The 21,227-nt window shown below is 42.9% G+C and overlaps 1 protein-coding gene across 4 annotated transcripts in view; it reads left to right on the plus strand.

Moving 5' to 3' along the window:
- The window catches only part of CDK17 (cyclin dependent kinase 17), a 226,138-nt gene that overhangs the window by 192,457 nt on the left and 12,454 nt on the right, over nucleotides 1-21,227 (plus strand). For all 4 annotated transcript variants that reach the window (XM_077265524.1, XM_077265527.1, XM_077265528.1 and 1 more), the window contains 6 exons: nucleotides 884-998; nucleotides 3,591-3,685; nucleotides 10,509-10,571; nucleotides 11,220-11,343; nucleotides 13,098-13,218; nucleotides 16,179-16,276. In XM_077265524.1, coding sequence (XP_077121639.1) covers nucleotides 884-998; nucleotides 3,591-3,685; nucleotides 10,509-10,571; nucleotides 11,220-11,343; nucleotides 13,098-13,218; nucleotides 16,179-16,276 — 616 coding nt within the window. The remainder of the gene's footprint in view (nucleotides 1-883; nucleotides 999-3,590; nucleotides 3,686-10,508; nucleotides 10,572-11,219; nucleotides 11,344-13,097; nucleotides 13,219-16,178; nucleotides 16,277-21,227) is intronic.

The following is a 21,227-nucleotide window of genomic DNA, read 5'->3' on the forward strand; positions in this document are numbered from 1 at the left end:
GTGCATAAGAAGTTCAGAAGTTTTCACTGTTTAGTTTACAAAGGAGTGGAGTCTTGCGTATATATAATTTATAGATATATAGATTCTTTTTTTCCTTTCTTGACTAGTGATTAGCGAATATACTCGTTACTTGAGATTTCTCGAGCATGCTCGGGGGTCCTCCGAGTATTTTTTTTCTGTTCGGAGATTTCGTTTTTCTTGCCGCAGCTGAATGATTTACAGCTCTTAGCCAACATAAGTGCATGTGGGGGTTGCCTGGTTGCTAGGCAACCCCCACATGTACTTATGCTGGCTATCAGATGTAAATCATTCTGCTGCGGCAAGAAAAACGAAATCTCCGAACAGAAAAAAAATACTCGGAGGACCCCCGAGCATACTCGAGAAATCTCAAGTAACGAGTATATTCGCTCATCACCACTAGTGATGTGCGAACGTGCTTGGATAAGGTGTTATCTGAGCATGCTCGTGTGCTAAGTGTCATCTGCATGCTCGAAAAATATGTTTGATTCCCTGTGGCTGCATGTCTTGCCGCTGTTAGACAGTAACAACACATGCATGGAGTGCCTAACAGGCAATCCCTGCACATGTTGCGGTTGTCTAATAGCCGAGGGGACACAAACATATTATTCGAGCACTCCGATGACACTCTGGAAGCACACGAGCATGCTCGGGTAACACCTCATCTGAGCGCTCATAATTATTCTTGACCAGTTTCATTATCCTTGGCCATTCACTTGTTTCCCATAAGTAATGTCATCAGCTTGTTGGCTAGAAGATCCATAGAAATGCAAGGTTTATCAGTGCCTTGTACTTAGGACAAGCAGTCACTGTGGCCAGTAGCATATTATCTATGTGAATTCTTAGGATATATATTTGTTTTCAGGGTACTTATGCCACAGTATTTAAAGGAAGGAGTAAGTTAACGGAGAATCTTGTAGCCCTGAAAGAAATCCGACTGGAACACGAAGAAGGAGCTCCATGCACAGCCATTAGAGAAGGTAAAGCTTTGCATGTTGCTGGCTGTGACTTTTTCTTTCCAATGTTGCGTGTTAATACATTGAAGGAACTCAATTGACAGTATAAAACACTGAGTTTTCTGCATAGGAATTACCGTATTTTCTGGCGTATAAGATAACTTTTTAACCCCTGAAAATCGTCTCAAAAATCGAGGGTCATCTTATATGCCGAGTACGGAGTGTGCAGGGAGCGGTCCTGGATGGTTCCCAGGGTCTGGAGGAGAGGAGACTCTCCTTCAGGCCCTGGATCCATATTCACGTAAAAAAAAAGAATAAAAATAAAAAATATGGGTATACTTACTGTCCGACGGCTCTCAGCGGTGCAAGCGGCGGCCTCCGTTCCCAAGGATGCATTGCACGAAGGACTGAAATGATGTCGCAGTCGTGTGACCGCGACGTCATCTCTGGCCCTTCGCGCAATGCATCCTTGGGAACGGAGGGCGCCGCTTGCACTGCCGAGAGCCGGGGGCCGTCGGGACAGTAAGTATACCCATATTTTTTATTTTTATTCTTTTTTTTTTTTTTTTTCATGAATATGGATCCCAAGGCCTGAAGGAATATTTTTATCTGATGTGTGTGATGCATCATCACTAAATAGTCTGCGTTATTGAAGTGGCATGAGAAAGATATGCACATAAAGTATATTTATCTGATGAAATAATGAAAAATTGTCATGTGCATATGTGTTCACCCCTTTTGCTATGAAGCCTCTAAATATTTCTGGTGCAAGCAATTTCCTTCATTAGTCACATGCTTAATGAAAAGAAGTCTGCCTGTGTGCAATCTAAGTGCCACATGGTCTGTCAGGATATTTACGCCTTTTCTGAAAGGCCACAGAGGCTGCAACACCATTAAGTGAGAAGCACCAATAACCAAATAACACTATGAAGACCCAGGAGATCTCCAAACAAGTCAGGGACAAAGTTTTTGAGCAGCAAAATGTCATGGTTGGGCTATCAAAAAAAAACAACATGTATCCCAATCTCTGATGTTCCTCCGGAACACCATCAAATCCATTATCGTCAAATTCAAAGACCATGGTACCATGTGTGCCTCCTACCAAAACTCTCAGCCCCTGGCAAGGAGTATCTGTCCATACGACCACAGTAAGACATGCACTCCATAGAGTTGGCCTTTTGCAAAGAGTGGGCAGAAAAACGCTTTTACTTACACACAAAAATTGTAAGGCTTGTTTTGAGTTTGCCAAGACACCTGGGAGACTCCTCTCTGTACCAGTCTGTCATTGTAAATTCGTTTACTGTAAATGATATCTATAACTCTGTATGTAACCCTTTCTCATGTGCAGCACCATGGAATTAATGGTGCTATATAAATAAGTAATAATAAAATGTATGAAGGAAGGTGCTGTGGTCAGATGAGATAAAAATTTAACTTTTTAGCCACAAAAGTAGACGCTATGACTGGCACCAAACCAAGACCGCTTATCACTGCAAGAACACCAACCCCACAGTGGAGCATGCTAGTGGCACTATCATGCTGTGAAGATGTTTTTCGGCAGCAGGGACAGGGAAAATGGTTTGAGTCGAAGGGAAAATGGATAGTGTGAAATACAGGGATATCCTTGAGCAAAACCTTTTTCAGTCTGTCAGTGATTTGAGACTGGGACGGAGGTTCACCTTCCAACAAGACAATGACCCAAAGCATACTCTTAGGCCGAGATCCCACATACGCGAGATACGGCGGAGTCTCGCAGGTGAAAACCCAGCTCTGGCGCCGGTACTCTGGAGCGGAGCGTGCAGCTCCATGTATTGCTGTGCGACTGCACGCTCCGCTTTGGAGTGCCGGCGCCAGAGGAGGGATTTCACCTGCGAGACTCGGCCGTGGGATCCCGGCCTTAAACAAACACTCGAGTGGTTTACAGGGAAACGTGTAAATGTTTTTAAATGGCCTGGTCAAAGACCAGACCTTTATCTAATGGAGACCCTGTGGTCAGACTTGAAGATTGCTGTTCAGGAGAGGAAGGCGCTGGAGAAGTTTTGCCTTGAGTAATGGACAAAAATCCCAGTGGCAAGATTTAGAAAGCTCATAGAGACTTATCCAAAGCAATTTGCAGCTGTAATTACCGAAAAAGAAGGCTCTACAAAGTACTGACTTTAGGGTGGGGTGGAAAAGGTTTGCACAATGACGTTTTCAGTTATTTTGTCCTATTTGTTGTTTGCCTCACAATAAAAATGAAAACCAAATGTTCACAGTTGTAGCCATGTTCTTTACATGAACTGATGTATACCCTCAAAAAAAAATAAATGTCAAATTCCAGGTTGTGCGGTAGCAAAACACGAAAAATGCCCAGGGGTGGGGGGTGAATACTTCTAGAAGCTACTGTATATACAGCCAAATAACATATGTTATATAAGTGTATTTTACGAAGAGCTTACAACTGCTATTTCTGAGATTAAATATTTGTACACCGTAGAATAGTGGTGCATGTACACTAATTGTAATAATGTCGGCATTAATCCATTGTCGGTGACTTGATAAATGACGACATGTAAAGCAGCTTAATATGTGACAACGCACTAAAAGGCCACTAATATATTTTTCCCTTCTTTGTAGTCTCATTATTGAAGGACCTAAAGCACGCAAACATTGTCACCTTACATGATATTGTTCACACGGACAAATCATTAACACTGGTCTTTGAATATCTGGTAAGTATATGGAAAGCATTTCCTCCGGTCTTCATGCAAACTGTAAATCTTGTTGAAAACGAAGATTTGTATTAAGAAATTAAAATATCAGGCGAGCATGGTATACTGGTTGATCGGCACTTATTCGTGCTGTAGGGCCCTGTAAAGAGAGCTGGTGGGATCCAGTAGTTTCGGGGCGCTGATTACAGGGTGTTTATGTGTAACCAGGATGTATTATGGCTAACCTAACAGCTTATTGATTACAACTAGCAACAATAGTTGTGTATTCCCCCACTGCAGCCTATTGACCAACTTTTCCAATTCATAGTATTAGGGAGAATGCTTTATATCGGTGTACAAGTATATGGGTATACAGGCACGTCTTCATATTACAACCCCCAGTGGAAAAAGTGTATAGCGTGGTTCACACATGACTAGGGTTTGAAATCCACAACAGGGTGTGTGTACACACAAATGTATATACACATCCCATGTCATGTATTAGCAATCCCTAACCATTTCTGTGGGAGTATTGAACTATAGTTGATCTAACCTACAGGAAAAACACTACATGTTTTCAAAGTAATACTGTTTTTTTCAACTCTCTGCATCCAATGCGTTAGAAAGTCCTGTTAATCCTGAAAAAAAAAATTAATGCCGATTCTGGAAGCCACAACACCACATCATCAATTACTATCTCATTTAACATAAATTGTCATCTTTTCGGGCTGTTTTTAAGTTTTGGAAAGAAATAATTATTAGACGGTGACACGTTTAGAGAATATGCATTACACTCCGTAGTAACGTTCTAAAATGTCAATGTATAGTATATCATCATTAAAAAAAATGTCAAAACAGACTTGTATTTCCTCCTGCTGACAAAACAGTGATTTTATTAAAACTGCAGTAAGCTGGCCAGATAGTGCCACATTATTGAAATCGGGGTCTTCGTCTCCACATTGTGGTGTTAGATTGGGTAGTAAAACCTGGTGACAGTCATCTTAGCCCCTTAATGACCGAGACAATTTTAACCTTAATGACCAAGTCAATTTTTACAATTCTGACCACTGTCACTTTATGAGGTTATAACTCTGAAATGATTCAACAGATCCCACTGATTCTGAGATTGTTTTTTCATGACATATTGTACTTCATGATAGTGGTAACATTTCTTTGATATGACTTGTTTGTTTGTGAAAAAAATGGAAATACGGCAAAAAAAGAACATTTTGCAATTTTCTAACTTTTAATTCTTATGCCCTTAAATCAGAGGTATGACACACACAATAGTTAGTAAATAACATTTCCCACATGTCTATTTTACATCAGCACAATTTTTGAAGCATCATTTTTTTTGTTAGAAGGGTTAAAAGTTGACCAGCGATTTTTCATTTTTTCAAACTAAATGAACAAAACAGTTTTTTTTACAGACCACCTCACATTTGAAGTCACTTTGAGGGGCCTATATGACAAGAAATACCCAAAAGTGACACCATTCTGAAAACTGCACCCCTCAAGGTGCTTAAAACCACATTCAAGAAGTGTATTAACTCTTCAGGTGCTTCACAGGAACTGAAGCAATGTGGAAGGAAAACATTAACATTTCAGTTTTTTTTTTCAGAGGAAATAGACCCAAAACTTTTATTTTCACAATGGTAACAGGAGAAAATGGACCCCAAAATTAGTTGTGCAATTAACCCTGAGCATGCAGATTATTTCTGGGGGAAAACAACTGTTTTGGCACATGGCAGGGCTTGTAATAGAAGGAGTGCCATTTAACTTCTTGAATGTAACATTTGCTGGAATTATTAGCAGATGCCATGTCACATTTGGAGACCCTGATGTGCCAAAACAGTGGAAACCCCCACAATTGACCCCATATTGTAAACCACACCCCTGAAAGACTTTATCCAGGGGTCATAGTGAGCATTTTGAACCCACCAATGTGACACAGAATTTGATAACATTAGGTTTTGGTTACCCTTTTGGTGTGTATACGATCTTTTGATCGTCCATTATTGCATTTTAATGCAATGTTGCGGTGAACAAAAAAGTACTGTATATACTCGAGTATAAGCCGATTCGAGTATAAGCCTAGGCAGCTGATTTTGCCACGGAAAACTGGGTAAGCTTATTGACTCGAGTATAAGCCGGGTATGCATTGTCCCTTCATCCCTGTCCTGGTATGTGGCTCCCCCTGTCCTGTCCTGGTATGTGGCTCCCCCTGTCCTGGTATGTGGCACTGTCCTGTCCTGGTATGTGGCTCCCCCGTCCTGCCCTGGTATGTGGCCCCCCTGTCCTGGTATGTGGCACTGTCCTGTCCTGGTATGTGGCTCCCCCGTCCTGCCCTGGTATGTGGCTCCCCCTGTCCTGTCCTGGTATGTGGCTCCCCCTGTCCTGGTATGTTGCACTGTCCTGTCCTGGTATGTGGCTCCCCCTTCCTGTCCTGGTATGTGGCTCCCCCTGTCTTTGTACGTGGCTCCCCCTTCCTGTCCTGTTGTGTGGCTCCCCTGTCCTGTTGTGTGCGTGGATCACCCTGTCCTGTATCACCCTGTATAGGAGTGGAGACACGTGCATATTCATTACCTTAATGAGAGGTACCACGTGACCGCTCAGCACAGGAAATGCAGGGACAGTGAATATGATGTCTTCTGTTTTATTTTGAATGGGGGTGATTTAAACTTTTATATTTTTATATATATATTTTTTAAAACTTTTTTTTTAATTTTTCACTTGCTTCAATAGTCTCCATGGGAGAGTAGAAGCCCTGCTGTGTATAGCTAAAATGATCATCTGCTATGAGCGCCCGCCGTTGGTCTGCGCTCATAGCTATCTGGAAATGACAACCACGGGTCACCTGCAGACCTCGGGTTTTCATGCCAACTCATCAGCATCCTGTGATCATGTGACACAGGCCCCGATGGGTGGGGTTTGGACGCTCTTCCGGCACGATCATGTTAAAAGTTGACGTCAGAGACTTACAGCGACATTTAATATGTTAAGAGTCGCAGGTGGATTGCGATTCCACGTGTGGCTGTTAAGGACAGCTAACGTGTGCTGGAAAAGATGCAGGCTCATCGCTGGAGCCCACAGCAAAAGCGGGAGGCGACCTTGGATGTACCTATACATTCAAGGTCCTAATTAGGATTAACAGGCTCTCTGTTATACAGGCTAAAGGCTTGATTTAAAGGGAACCTGTCACCCCCCCCCCCCAGGCGTTTGTAACTAAAAGAGCCGTCTTGTGCAGCACTAATGCTGCATTCTGACAAGGTGGCTCTTTCCGTTCTTGGTGCTGTAACTGCAGAAATAATCGATTTTGCAATTTGTCCAAAATACCTTGAAACAGTCCTGGGGGCAGGTCTTTCCCCCCCTAATGCAGACGCAGCACCGCCGTCACTCATTTCCTCTTGGCGCCGCCTCCTCAGCGTTGTTTTCAGCTGTCCCGGCGCCTGTGCTGTTATCTTATGCCTTGGGCATGCGCAGTTAGCGCTGCCCGTCTTCTGACATCATTTGATGTCTAGCTGAGTGCGCTGTGCGGCCACGCTGCCCGACATCCCGCCCCGCAGTGTCTTCTGATTTATTCACACTGCGGGGCGGGATCTCAGGCAGCGTGGCAGCACAGGCGCAGTCAGTAAGACATCAAATGATGTCAGAAGACGGGCAGCGCTAACTGCGCATGCCCAAGGCATAAGATAACAGCGCAGGCGCCGGGACAGTTGAAAACAACGCTGAGGAGGCGGCGCCAAGAGGAAATGAGTGACGGCGGTGCTGCGTCTGCATTAGGGGGAGAAAGACCTGCCCCCGGGACTGTTTCAAGGTATTTTGGACAAATTGCAAAATCGATTATTTCTGCAGTTACAGCACCAAGAACTGAAAGAGCCACCTTGTCAGAATGCAGCATTGGTGCTGCACAAGGTGGCTCTTTTAGATACAAACCTGGGGGGGGGTGACAGGTTCCCTTTAATGTACAAATCTTTGCTAGCCAATATTTTAGGGGATCATATGGTATTGATTAGGTCTCGATGGAAAGGGATTTGGGGCACATTTCTGTGGAAGAATGGGAAAGCATTTTGGAATCCTCTAGAAAGGTGTCTATGAATATGGTCCAGTGAAGATCCAAATTATTTCTTATTCATAGAGCATATATAACTCCAAAAATTATGCCAAAAAATGAACCTCAGATTGGATGACCAATGTCCAAGATATAGAGGAGAGAGGTCAGATTTGTCTGTATACTCTGGTCATGTCCCAGACTTGAGGAATTATGGGACAGCGTAGGTAGGATGGTAACTGAGGCATATAACATTCAACGAACTCCCTCTAAAATCTTGTGTCTTAGGGTGTGTGGGAGATACTGGAGCCTCTCCCCCCACCATAACTAGCCATAGAAAAAATAATTTACCGTACAAGACAGTCTGTTGCGAAACATTGACTGTCCAACACTCCAACTAAAGTAGAAGTGTCTCAGTACCAGTATTCTAATGTAGAAAAAGGTTTACGTTAAGAGGGGAATCATAGCCCAATTTGGAAAGCAGTGGAGAGACTGTATTAATGCCCAACAGTAGTATGTGAAGCCCTTGCTAGGGGTGTAGTCTTTAATCGGTTTGTTCTTGGATAAGTCTTGTACCGCTGGAGAGACAACTTCTCTATATTTTAGTAACTGAAAAATTGGTCCTTATTATTCCAAACACAGGTGGGGGGTTGTTGGGTTTGGAAAAGGCATGTTAGGCTAGGGGGTTGTTTTCATTTATATTCAAGATGGGAAGTAAATGCTTTTTTCTTGAGCGGTTTGCTACTGTGTGTTTTACTTTTTGTAAATACTAGTGTACTCATGTGATCTAGTACTTCCTATATTATGTTTGTACCGCAATAAAATAGTTTTTTGATTTAAAAAAAAAAAAAAAAAAAGTGGAGCCCAAAACTGAATCCCAATATGTGGCCTTTCAAGTGATTTATAGAGGGGTAATCATACATTTGGATCAGAGGATTTTCTTTTTTTGTACTCCCTAAAATCGTGTTTGCTTTTGCAACTGCTGCCTGACGTTGAGTACCACTGCTCAGCTTACTTATAACCAGAACTAGATGGTGGCCCGATTCTAACGCATCGGGTATTCTAGAATATGCAGGTCCACGTAGTATATTGGCCAGTCACGTAGTATATTGGCCAGTCACGTAGTATATTGGCCAGTCACGTAGTATATTGGCCAGTCACGTAGTATATTGGCCAGTCACGTAGTATATTGGCCAGTCACGTAGTATATTGGCCAGTCACGTAGTATATTGGCCAGTCACGTAGTATATTGGCCAGTCACGTAGTATATTGGCCAGTCACGTAGTATATTGGCCAGTCACGTAGTATATTGGCCAGTCACGTAGTATATTGGCCAGTCACGTAGTATATTGGCCAGTCACGTAGTATATTGGCCAGTCACGTAGTATATTGGCCAGTCACGTAGTATATTGGCCAGTCACGTAGTATATTGGCCAGTCACGTAGTATATTGGCCAGTCACGTAGTATATTGCTCCATGCAGTTATGGCCCCATATAATGCCCCATATAATGCTCCATGCAGTTATGGCCCCATATAATGTCCCATATAATGCTCCATGCAGTTATGGCCCCATATAATGCTCCATGCAGTTATGGCCCCATATAATGCTCCATGCAGTTATGGCCCCATAGAAGCCCCATATAATGCTCCATGCAGATCTTTATGGCCCCATAGACGGTCCATACCGCATTGTGCCACATGTAATGCTGCTGCTGCTGCAATTAAAAAAAAAAAAATCACATATTCGCCTCTCGTCGCTGCTCCTCAGCGTTCCGTCTCTCCGCACTGACTGTTCAGGCAGAGGGCAGCGCGCACACTAATATACGTCATCGCGCCCTCTGACCTGCACAATCACTGCAAGAGGACGGGAAGACGGAGCAGCGCCCGGGGGATGGAACGCGGACAGGTGAATATGAAATACTCACCTGCTCCTGACTCTGTCACTGCCTGTCCCATGGTACCGCAGCTTCTTCGCGCCTGCGCGAGAAGGACCTGCCATTTCGTAACGGTCACATGACCGTGACGTCATGGCACGGCCTTCTCGCGCAGGCGCGCAGGGCCTGTGATGACGTCGCGGTCACATGACCGTGACGTCATGGCAGGTCCTTCGCGCAAACCATCCTTGCCACCGAAACCTGCCGGTGGAAGGTGAGTATATAATGATTTTTAATTTTTTTTAACATTAGATTTTTTTTTACTAATGACGCTGCATAGGGAGCATCAATAGTAAAAACTTGGTCACACAGGGTTAATAGCGGCGGTAACGGAGTGAGTTACCCGCGGCATAACGCGGTCTGTTACCGCTGGCATTAACCCTGTGTGAGCGGCGACTGCAGGGAGTATGGAGCGGGCACTGACTGCAGGGGAGTAGGGAGGGACTAATCGGACTGTGGCCGTCGCTGATTGGTCACGGCAGCCATGACAGGCAGCTGGCGAGACCAATCAGCGACTTGGATTCCATGACCGACAGAGGCCGCGACCAATGAATATCCGTGACAGAAAGAAAGACAGAAGGACAGACAGACGGAAGTGACCCTTAGACAATTATATAGTAGATACACCAGTCCTTCTGTTCTGTAGTCCCAGTATATGCCCATTTATTGCGTATGCACTTCCATTTGTGTGTATACATAACTTTTTTTTTTTTTTTTTTTTTAATATGACTGTATGATGGTTTATATATCAGGTTATTATTTTTCAATATGTTTATGTAAAGGGGGTAATGTTGCCTTACCCCATAATTATGAATCATATGATTACAGTGACCGATGTTTTTTATGTTTGCTTGCTAGGACAAAGATTTGAAGCAATATATGGATGACTGTGGGAACATTATGAGCATACACAATGTAAAGGTACATGAAACTCCTGAATTGTTAATCTGGATTGAATATGATGAAAGTAAGCTTTAGGCATTGGCTAGACGGCGACTTTGGCCACAACACAGGTCATGCGGGCAAAGATGGCTCTGTGCAACTGCTCCTTCGCTGTGTAATGCAGGTGAATAGGGTCACATTGCGTCACCTTGGTCCTGTGACAAAAAAGTCACAAAAAAATCCAACGGATTTCAACTTTTAAGACTCGTCACGGTATCCTCTGGATCACAATGCAACTCCATTCACCTGCATTATGCGGCAATGTAGCCGCTGCACAGCGATCTTGCTGTCTAAACAAAGTTTCTTTCTCTGGTAGATTTCACCCATGTTCTAGTTGTACGAGACCTTTAATAATTCATGCTGCTTGACAAATTTTGGAACTTTCCCTGCCCTTTAAGCAATCATTTCCTATCTCAATAATAGAAAAATATGTCTTTACTGAAGACTGATTTTATAGCTTTACTCTTGAAAAATAAGTCCAAGAGGTGGAAAAAGCCAAATTCTCTGAAATATATCACCGTTTCCTATTTTTATGGCTGTTACTGATTTTTGGAGGGGAGGGCGGTTACTCATGAGGCTCTGCAATTCAGGATTTAAAAGCCAATACATTTTTTTGTTTCCCAATAGATTTTCTTGTATCAGATTTTAAGAGGTTTAGCGTATTGTCACAAAAGAAAAGTTCTTCATCGGGACTTAAAGCCACAGAATCTCCTCATCAATGAAAAGGGGGAGCTGAAGTTAGCAGATTTCGGTAAGTTGGTTGCATTGCTCTTGGTTACCCGCTTTGGCCATTGAAACAACCACAGGACACTGCTATATGCCCATTCAAGTAGTCCCATTTCCCCATCAGTCATCTGTCTGTATGTTAATATATATTGTTTTCTGACCCTCGTTTTGATTTCTGAAGAGTCATGAGGTTGGTGTTAATCTCTTATAATGTCCCTGAACTACATTATTCCTTTTGTTCTGTTTTTCTCCTCAATGCCTTGTGCTTTTTACTTCTAAGCCTCCCACAAAACCTATACTAAATAGTGGTAGCGTCACAGCCATGGTGTTGGCATCACAGGTGACGCTAGCTCTGTCCAGCCATTGTTGCAGGTCTGCTCCTCCTGTGACTCCGTGGTTGAGGCCTCCCTACTGACGTCCGCCTCATTAATAGGCTTGATGCCCTTAAGAGACACTGTTTTTATCTGTGCAGGACTTGCACTGGAATGCTTTCCAGGGCATACGTAAAAGATGATTTTCTCTTCTGCACATCGTGCCTAAGAATAAAGCTGACGTAACCAGTGATACCCCAAGCAGAAAGAAACCATAGAGAGAGCAGTGGTGGGATATCAGTGGAAGATGGAAAATCCTGCAGCCACACGTCTGCTTAGCACATGACTAAAATAAAATGACCGGGAAAGCCACTAGTGTGGAACTTTTGCTGTCACTTTTCCACTTAGTATGTTTGGTGATTCAAGTAGTAATATGCGGACAGGTGGAAGCGACCATACATCAGGTACAGTTTTCTGATGTGGAGATAATTATTTTTTCTAGCTCCAGAAAGGATTTCTAATATTGGATTTCTTTTCCAATTAGATTGCACTGCCTGGCCTTTACTTTCCCCTGGAGTCAGTTCAGAGATTCGTTTTTCTGTGTCCTTTTCCTTAAGTCCAGTCATTATCTGAGCATCTGTGAGGGATGATGCTTAAGATGCTCATTTAAATGTATTCTTTGGTCTAGCTTACGGTTCAGTAAGCTTCATTTTAACATACATTGATGCTGGGGGGTCGTTACTGTCTAAACAATGACTCTCAAATGGACTGTGATCACACACATTATTGCAGATGATTGACTCTAACATGGATCATTTTAAGTTGTGGACAAAAAGCTTTGGTTACATAACCCTAATGACAGTTGTTGAAAATGATTTGCTGAAATGAAGCGTGTGCTACTCTAGGTTGTCCTCTGCTCTTAGAGAAGTGAACGTCGTTGGAAAAGGGCAGCCAGTTTACTGCATAATGTCGAATATAGTGCAAATCAGTTTTTCCCCTGGCAATAATAAAGGTTGAAAAATTTAAAGTGGCATTCGATCTTTTTTACATATATTATGTTGTAAAGAAACATGGTTTCTCAACTTAGAAGTTATACTGATTTAGATTTAGAAACGTTCTGACATTTTTGGGGTATATCCCAACATGGTTGAAAATAGACAAGGTCCCTCAGTTTGCAATGGAAATCATTGGTGGGGATGAAACTTTTTTACAACTACAATCTGTGTTTTAAGAGCCAGAAAGGCAAGGAGTATACCTTGACTCAAAATAGATAACACAACCTTTAAGGGATATTCCCATTTCATTGAATCCTATGTTAGCTGAGGCTCCGCCATTTACCTGCCATTAGTATGTGTGAGACCACCGTAACTCAGAAGTAGAATACTCTGGAATGATTCTTCATGATTATTGGTAGGTATAGTGTTTCCTGCCTTTTTATTAACTTTAGTTTTTTCCCTTTAAAATAAAGGTTTGGCGAGAGCAAAGTCTGTCCCAACAAAAACCTACTCAAATGAGGTGGTTACGTTATGGTACAGGCCTCCTGACGTGCTCCTTGGGTCTTCTGAATATTCAACACAAATTGACATGTGGTAAGTATTGGCCATCCATATGTATTGACATAAATGAATCCTTTCACTGGCTAGAATTTCTGGACAGTTGTAAACATTCAGAAATAAAAACTTTATGTAAAATATATACTTTTAAATATATATTAATTACACCCCCAACATCTCTATAATTTATCTAAGAAAAAGAGAGGGACTCATGGCACATTAGGAAAATGCAGCTGTTCCAATGAAATTTCCCTCGGGGTATAAAACTTTGTATAATAGGCATTACAAGTGTATTTTTGCTGCTAAAAATTTGTTTCAAGCGAAGCATTTGTTTTCAAGCAAAAATATACATCACCTAAAAAATTATGTGTGCAAAGTTCACACAGGTGACTTTTTGAATATGTTAAAATGCTTCCAGTCCTCTAAACTGAAGAGTGTAAAAATCTCAGTGCCCTAAATGGTGGTAAGCATTTGCCTCTCCGCATGGAAAGTATCTTAATGAGAATTTGACAGTAAGATTGAACACTCCCCCTTTCCCCATAAAACATGTATGGGCAGGCAGGTCGTTAAAAGCCAAATACATGGACATTGTTACATCTTCTGTCTGCATTTCCAAGAAATCTGCATTTTAATTCATATGCTTATTAAGCGTTCTAGGCATGTAGGAACACTTTCCTAACCTTTTCTCCCAAAGGTCACCAGTTTCGTTATCTTGATTGATAGCTCATTTTGTTGCCTAGTGTCACATCCAGTAAGCTATCAGTCAAGCTAAAGAGGCTGGTGCTAGGTGGTGAAGGATCTTCGGGAGCCAGTCTATGGTGCTCTACTACATTAAGAGCACTTAGTGCCTTATTTGCATGTTGGTTAAATGTTGATTTCTCCGGAAAGCAAGAACACATAGAAGATATTGAGATGTCGATTTTAAGTTTGTGTCAAACATGAGTTGATGTATAACTCAAAGGGGTTTTCCCACGAATAAAGTTAATTTTAATCAATAGATCTTGGAATAATAATAATTTCCACATTTGGATGTGTTTAAAACAAATGTTCCTGTGCTGAGATAATCTTATTCATGTGCCCCTGCTGTGTACTGTGTAATGGCTGTGTCTGACCATTCAGGAACATGGTCTGATCACACCACAGCCCCTGGGTAGGGAGTATACAGACCTTACATCAGGAGATCGCAAATGATTCTTTCTTAGGGTATGTGCACACAATAAGTAAGCGCTGCATAGTTACATAGTTATTAAGGTTGAAGGAAGACTTTAAGTCCATCTAGTCCAACCCATAGCCTAACCTAACATGCCCTAACATGTTGATCCAGAGGAAGGCAAAAAAAAATGTGGTAAGAGTAAGCTCCACATTGGGGAAAAAAATTCCTTCCCGACTCCAGATACGGCAATCAGACTAGTTCCCTGGATCAACACCCTAACAAGGAATCTAGTGTATATACCCTGTAACATTATACTTTTCCAGAAAGGCATCCAGTCCCCTCTTAAATTTAAGTAATGAATCACTCATTACAACATCATACGGCAGAGAGTTCCATAGTCTCACTGCTCTTACAGTAAAGAATCCGCGTCTGTTATTATGCTTAAACCTTCTTTCCTCCAGACGTAGAGGATGCCCCCTTGTCCCTGTCTCAGGTCTATGATTAAAAAGATCACAGCGTCCAGATGTTACAGCATAGTGGATGGGATTTCTAGAAGTCCCATACCCACTGTGCGTGCACATTAAAGGTACCTTCACACGAAACGACTTTGTAACGATATCGCTAGCGATCCGTGACGTTGCAGCGTCCTCGCTAGCGATATCGTTTTGTTTGACACGCAGCAGCGATCAGGATCCTGCTGTGATGTCGCTGGTCGCTGAATAAAGTCCAGAACTTTATTTGGTCGTCCGATCGCCGTGTATCGTTGTGTTTGAAAGCAAAAGCAACGATACCAGCGATGTTTTACACTGGTAACCAGGGTAAACATCGGGTTACCAAGCACAGGGCCACGCTTAGTAACCCGATGTTTACCCTGGTTACCAGTGTAAAAGTAAAAAAAACAAACAGTACATACTCACCTGCGCGTCCCCCAGCGTCTGCTTCCTGACACTTACTGAGCGCCGGCCCGAAAGTGAAAGCACAGCGGTGACGTCACCGCTCTGCTGTTAGGGCCGGAGCTCAGTCAGTGTCAGGAAGCAGACGCTGGGGGACGCGCAGGTGAGTATGTACTGTTTGTTTTTTTTACATTTTACGCTGGTAACCAGGGTAAACATCGGGTTACTAAGCGTGGCCCTGCGCTTAGTAACCCGATGTTTACCCTGGTTACCCGGGGACCTCGGCATCGTTGGTCGCTGGAGAGCGGTCTGTGTGACAGCTCCCCAGCGATCAAACAGCGACGCTGCAGCGATCGGCATCGTTGTCGCTATCGCTGCAGCGTCGCTTCGTGTGAAGGTACCTTTAAAGTCCTGATGCATTGCTGATGTTCTTGGCGGTAAGGAGGTTGTGCATTTTGTCCCTGTGTAGATCTGTGATCACAGTCTGTAAACAACCTTTGTTCCTGTCCCTTCCATCTGTCCCTAACATGGATATGGCAGGGTATGAAGAAGCAGGAGTGTGCAGGGAGTCCGTATGACTGCTCAATCTGACGTCACAGTTTGCAGTCTGTTACTTAAATCTGCATAGTTGCTGTACAGGTGAAACTATAGGATTTTTCTCCTTTTTAATACTGTTATCATTGTCTGCTTTGGCAGAATAATAACAGGTTGGGGGAGGGGAACGTTGTCTTTAACTTAACAAAAAAAATTCTGGCACATTTATTATTTCTTACTTGCTATGGATATAAGATTACTATGAATGTTTAATAATTGTTCATTGCCATGAAAAATCTGAATTACAATCAGTTTTAAATTCATTTATCACAAAGTATTTTGCCTTTACACGTATACATTTTGGCTTTGCATGCATTGAAAACTAAATGTATTGTATTTGTTTTTTTTTCTGCAAGGGGGGTCGGATGTATATTTTTTGAAATGGCTTCAGGAAGACCACTTTTTCCAGGTTCCACAGTAGAAGACGAGCTTCACTTAATTTTCCGACTTCTAGGTAAATGTCCCCATTCTTACTTGATGAAAAAGTGCATTGATTGTTTCTTGTTGGGCTGAATTTATCGTTCTCCTCCCCTCAGCTGTGCTTTTGTCACTTGGGAGTTAACTGCATTTTATAGTTTCTTCTTTGGCAAGGATAGTGGTGGTCTCTATTTCAAAGTCTGCATTCCATGATCACTCATCACTAAATAGGACTTTTTATCCAGGAGGATATTTCCGTGATTGCTGAAAGATGATGGCAGGCCATATGCAGTCAGAGCCTCTCTACAGAAATAGACAATGTCTGCTTTGGCCATTTTTAGCTGTAGGAAGGTTATGCCATTGTAGACTTCTCTATACCACCAGTGTGGGGCTGTGCCATTTTTTTATTTAGATTTAAAAGTTACTGAATATCAGTTACAGTATGTAGAATTCTAAATATTACTGATTTACATGAAACAGGATTTCACTGAACAGGATCATAAAACAACCTTTATTAAAATATTTAAATAACCCAAGGACATACTACAATAGTGCACCAGTGTAATTCCTGGCACTGCTTGTATCAAAGGTGTGTATAACAATGGGAGTCGAGGTAACTACATTTTGTTGATTGAGAACCAGGAATGGATAAAGAACAACACCCCTGGTTAGCCGAACCTCAGTGTAATGGAGAGGGTGAGATGAGACAAATGTCTCATCTACAAGTCTAATGGGACTGTGGTACAAGCAACCAGGATTAAAGGTACCGTATATACTCGAGTATAAGCCGAGATTTTAAGCCCAAATTTTTGGGATGAAAGTGCCCCTCTCGGCTTATACTCGAGTCACGGTCGGCGGCAGGGTCGGCGGGTGAGGGGGAGAGGGCGCTGAGGCATACTTACCTGCTTCCGGGGCTCCTGGCGCTGTCCCTGCAGTCCCACGGTCTCCGGGTGCCGCAGCTCTTCCCCTGTTCAGCGGTCACCGTTACCGCTCATTAGAGAAATTAATATGGACTCCACTCCCATAGGGGTGGAGCCGCATATTCATTTCTCTAATGAGCGGTAACGGTGACCGCTGATAGAGGAAGAGGCTGCGGCACCGAAGACCAGCTGTCCAGGGGAAGGAGCGGGACGCCGGGAGCAGGTAAGTATTACATATTCACCTGTCCGCGTTCCACACGCCGGGCGCCGCTCCATCTTCCCGGCGTCTCTCCGCACTGACTGTGCAGGTCAGAGGGCGCGATGACGCTTATAGTGCGTCCCCCCTCTGCCTGATCAGTCTGTGCGGAGAGACGCCGGGACGGGACGCTGAGGAGCTGCAAGCAAGAGAGGTGAGTATGTCATTGTTTTTTTTATTTCAGCAGCAGCAATGGCACAGCTTTCTATGGTACATCTATGGGGCAATAATGAACGGTGCAGAGCACTATATGGCACAGCTATGGGGCAATAATGAACGGTGCAGAGCACTATATGGCGCAGCTATGGGGCAATAATGAACGGTGCAGAGCACTATATGGCACAGCTATGGGGCAATAATGAACGGTGCAGAGCACTATATGGCACAGCTATGGGGCAATAATGAACGGTGCAGAGCACTATATGGCACATCTTTCTATGGTACAGCTATGGGGCAATAATGAACGGTGCAGAGCACTATATGGCACAGCTATGGGGCAATAATGAACGGTGCAGAGCACTATATGGCACAGCTTTCTATGGTACAGCTATGGGGCAATAATGAACGGTGCAGAGCACTATATGGCACAGCTATGGGGCAATAATGAACGGTGCAGAGCACTATATTGCACAGCTATGGGGCAATAATGAATGGTGCAGAGCACTATATGGCACAGCTATGGGGCAATAATGAATGGTGCAGAGCACTATATGGCACAGCTATGGGGCAATAATGAACGGTGTAGAGCACTATATGGCACAGCTATGGGGCAATAATGAACGGTGTAGAGCACTATATGGCACAGCTATGGGGCAATAATGAATGGTGTAGAGCACTATATGGCACAGCTATGGGGCAATAATGAATGGTGCAGAGCACTATATGGCACAGCTATGGGGCAATAATGAACGGTGTAGAGCACTATATGGCACAGCTATGGGGCAATAATGAACGGTGCAGAGTACTATATGGCACAGCTATGGGGAAATAATGAACAGTGCAGAGCACTATATGGCACAGCTTTCTATGGTACAGCTATGGGGCAATAATGAACGGTGCAGAGCACTATATGGCACAGCTATGGGGCCATAATGAACGGTATGGAACATCTATTTTTATTTTTGAAATTCACCGGTAGCTGCTGCATTTTCCACCCTAGGCTTATACTTGAGTCAATAAGTTTTCCCAGTTTTTTGTGGCAAAATTAGGGGGGTCGGCTTATACTCGAGTATATACGGTAACTCCGATACCAAGGGGGAGAGTTAGAGCATCATTGCATATTGGGTTGTGTGAGCATGAATTAGCAGGTATGATGATGGAAATGTCATATGGGGTGTTGCCTCAGTATTATATGGTGTACAGCTCTGGCAAAAATTACGAGACCACCACATCAAATCCCTGTCATGGGCAGCCCAGTCTCCAGACCTGAACCCCATTGAAAACCTCTGGAATGTAATCAAGAGGATGATGGATAGTCACAAGTCATCAAACAAAAAAGAACTGCTAAAATTTTTACGCCAGAAGCAGTGTGAAAGACTGGTGGAAAGCATGCCAAGACGCGCATGAAAGCTGTGATTAAAAAATCATGGTTATTCCACAAAATATTGATTTCTGAACTCTTCCTGAGTGAAAACATTAGTATTGTTGTTTCTAAATGATTATGAACTTGTTTTCTTTGCATTATTTGAGGTCTGAAAGCACTGATTCTTTTTTTTAAATTTTGACCATTTATCTTTTTCATAAAAAAATACAAAATTTATTGCTTTGAAATTCTGAGACGTTGTCAGAAGTTTATAGAATAAATGAACAATTTACATTTTACTCAACAATATACCTATAAAGAGAAAAATCAGACAAACTGAACATTTTGCAGTGGTCTCTTAATTTCTGCCAGAGCTGTATGTAAAATGATGATATTTTCATTTAGTGTATTCCATATGTACATACCCGATGCAGGATCAAGTCCGGCTCTATAACGTAGTTTTTATAGATTCAATAAAGCAACGATGCTCCCTATATGTGAAAAGGTGGATTTTCTTCCTTTTACACAGAATCAACCACGGAAAGCCAGTGAAATGTCTCCATTAGTGATGAGCGAACGTGATCTGAGAACGTCTTAGCTGAGCCCGCTCGGGTGTTATCCGAGCATCTGGGTGTGCTCATATATTGCTAGAAAGCCTCAACTCATGAGGCGACTGCCTTTTTGTTACGCAATCCCTACATGTGTTTAGGCTAACAGCCGGAAATCATGTAGCCACGGAGACAAACATAACATACGAGCATGCTCCGACAACACTTGATCGTGCTTGGCCAAGACGTTATCCGAGCATGTTCGCTCATCACTAGTCTCCATATGTGACAGCCCCTTTCAATGTAAGCCAGAAGCACCAAAGGAACTTATCGTTCTATCCCCAACAACAGATCTCTACCATTCATCAGAAGGATCCACGGGCAGCAGCAGTCTATACAAACTAGCCCTCCAATTTATTGCACACTTGGCAAAACACCTTCACGTTGGGTCTCATGCAGACAGCAATTTCTCACATATACAAATGAAAAAAAAAAAAAAAAAGGTTCAGGTGTCGTCAGTGTTTTGTATAGGGAGTTTCGTCAGTGTCTGATCAGTGATTTTCATATATGAAAAAAATAAATGACAAAAGTTATCTTATACATTTCAATGTTACTCGTGATTTTCATGAACCTACACTGTGCAGAATTATTAGGCAAGTTGTATTTTGATCACTTGATACTTTTTATACATGCTGTCCTACTCCAAGCTGTTCAGGCTTGAGAGCCAACTACCAATTAAGTAAATCAGGTGATGTGCATCTCTGTAATGAGGAGGGGTGTTGTCTAATGACATCAAAACCCTATATAAGGTTTGCTTAATTATTAGGCAACTTCCTTTCCTTTGGCAAAATGGGTCAGAAGAGAGATTTGACGGGCTCTGAAAAGTCCACAATTGTGAGATGTCTTGCAGAGGGATGCAGCAGTCTTGAAATTGCCAAACTTTTGAAGCGTGATCACCGAACAATCAAGCGTTTCATGGCAAATAGCCAATAGGGTTGCAAGAAGCATGTTGGTCAAAAAAGGCGTAAAATAACTGCCCATGAATTGAGGAAAATCAAGCGTGAAGCTGCCAAGATGCCATTTGCCACCAGTTTTGCCATATTTCAGAGATGCAGCGTTACTGGAGTAACTAAAAGCACAAGGTGTTTGATACTCAGGGACATGGCCAAGGTAAGGAAGGCTGAAAAAGACCACCTTTGAACAAGAAACATAAGATAAAACATCAAGACTGGGCCAAGAAATATCTTAAGACTGACTTTTCAAAGGTTATATGGACTAATGAAATGAGAGTGACTCTTGATAGGCCAGATGGATGGGCCAGAGGCTGGATCAGTAAAGGTCAGAGGGCTCCACTCCGACTCAGAGTCCAGCAAGGTGGAGGTGGGGTACTGGTATGGGCTGGTATCATCAAAGATGAACTAGTGGGACCTTTTCGGGTTGAGAATGGAGTGAAGCTCAACTCCCAGACCTACTGCCTGTTTCTGGAAGACAAATTCTTCAAGCAGTGGTATAGGAAGAAGTCAGTATCGTTCAAAGAAAACATGATTTTCATGCAGGACAATGCTCCATCACATGCCTCCAACTACTCCACAGCGTGGCAGGCCAGTAAAGGTCTCAAAGAAGAAAAAATAATGACATGGCCCCCTTGTTCACCTGATCTGAACCCCATAGAGAACTTGTGGTCCCTCATAAAATGTGAGATCTACAGGGAGGGAAAACAGTCCACCTCTCGGAACAGTGTC

The sequence above is a fragment of the Ranitomeya variabilis genome, chromosome 5 (assembly GCF_051348905.1).
Source record: "Ranitomeya variabilis isolate aRanVar5 chromosome 5, aRanVar5.hap1, whole genome shotgun sequence".
In the NCBI taxonomy this organism is placed as follows: domain Eukaryota; kingdom Metazoa; phylum Chordata; class Amphibia; order Anura; family Dendrobatidae; genus Ranitomeya; species Ranitomeya variabilis.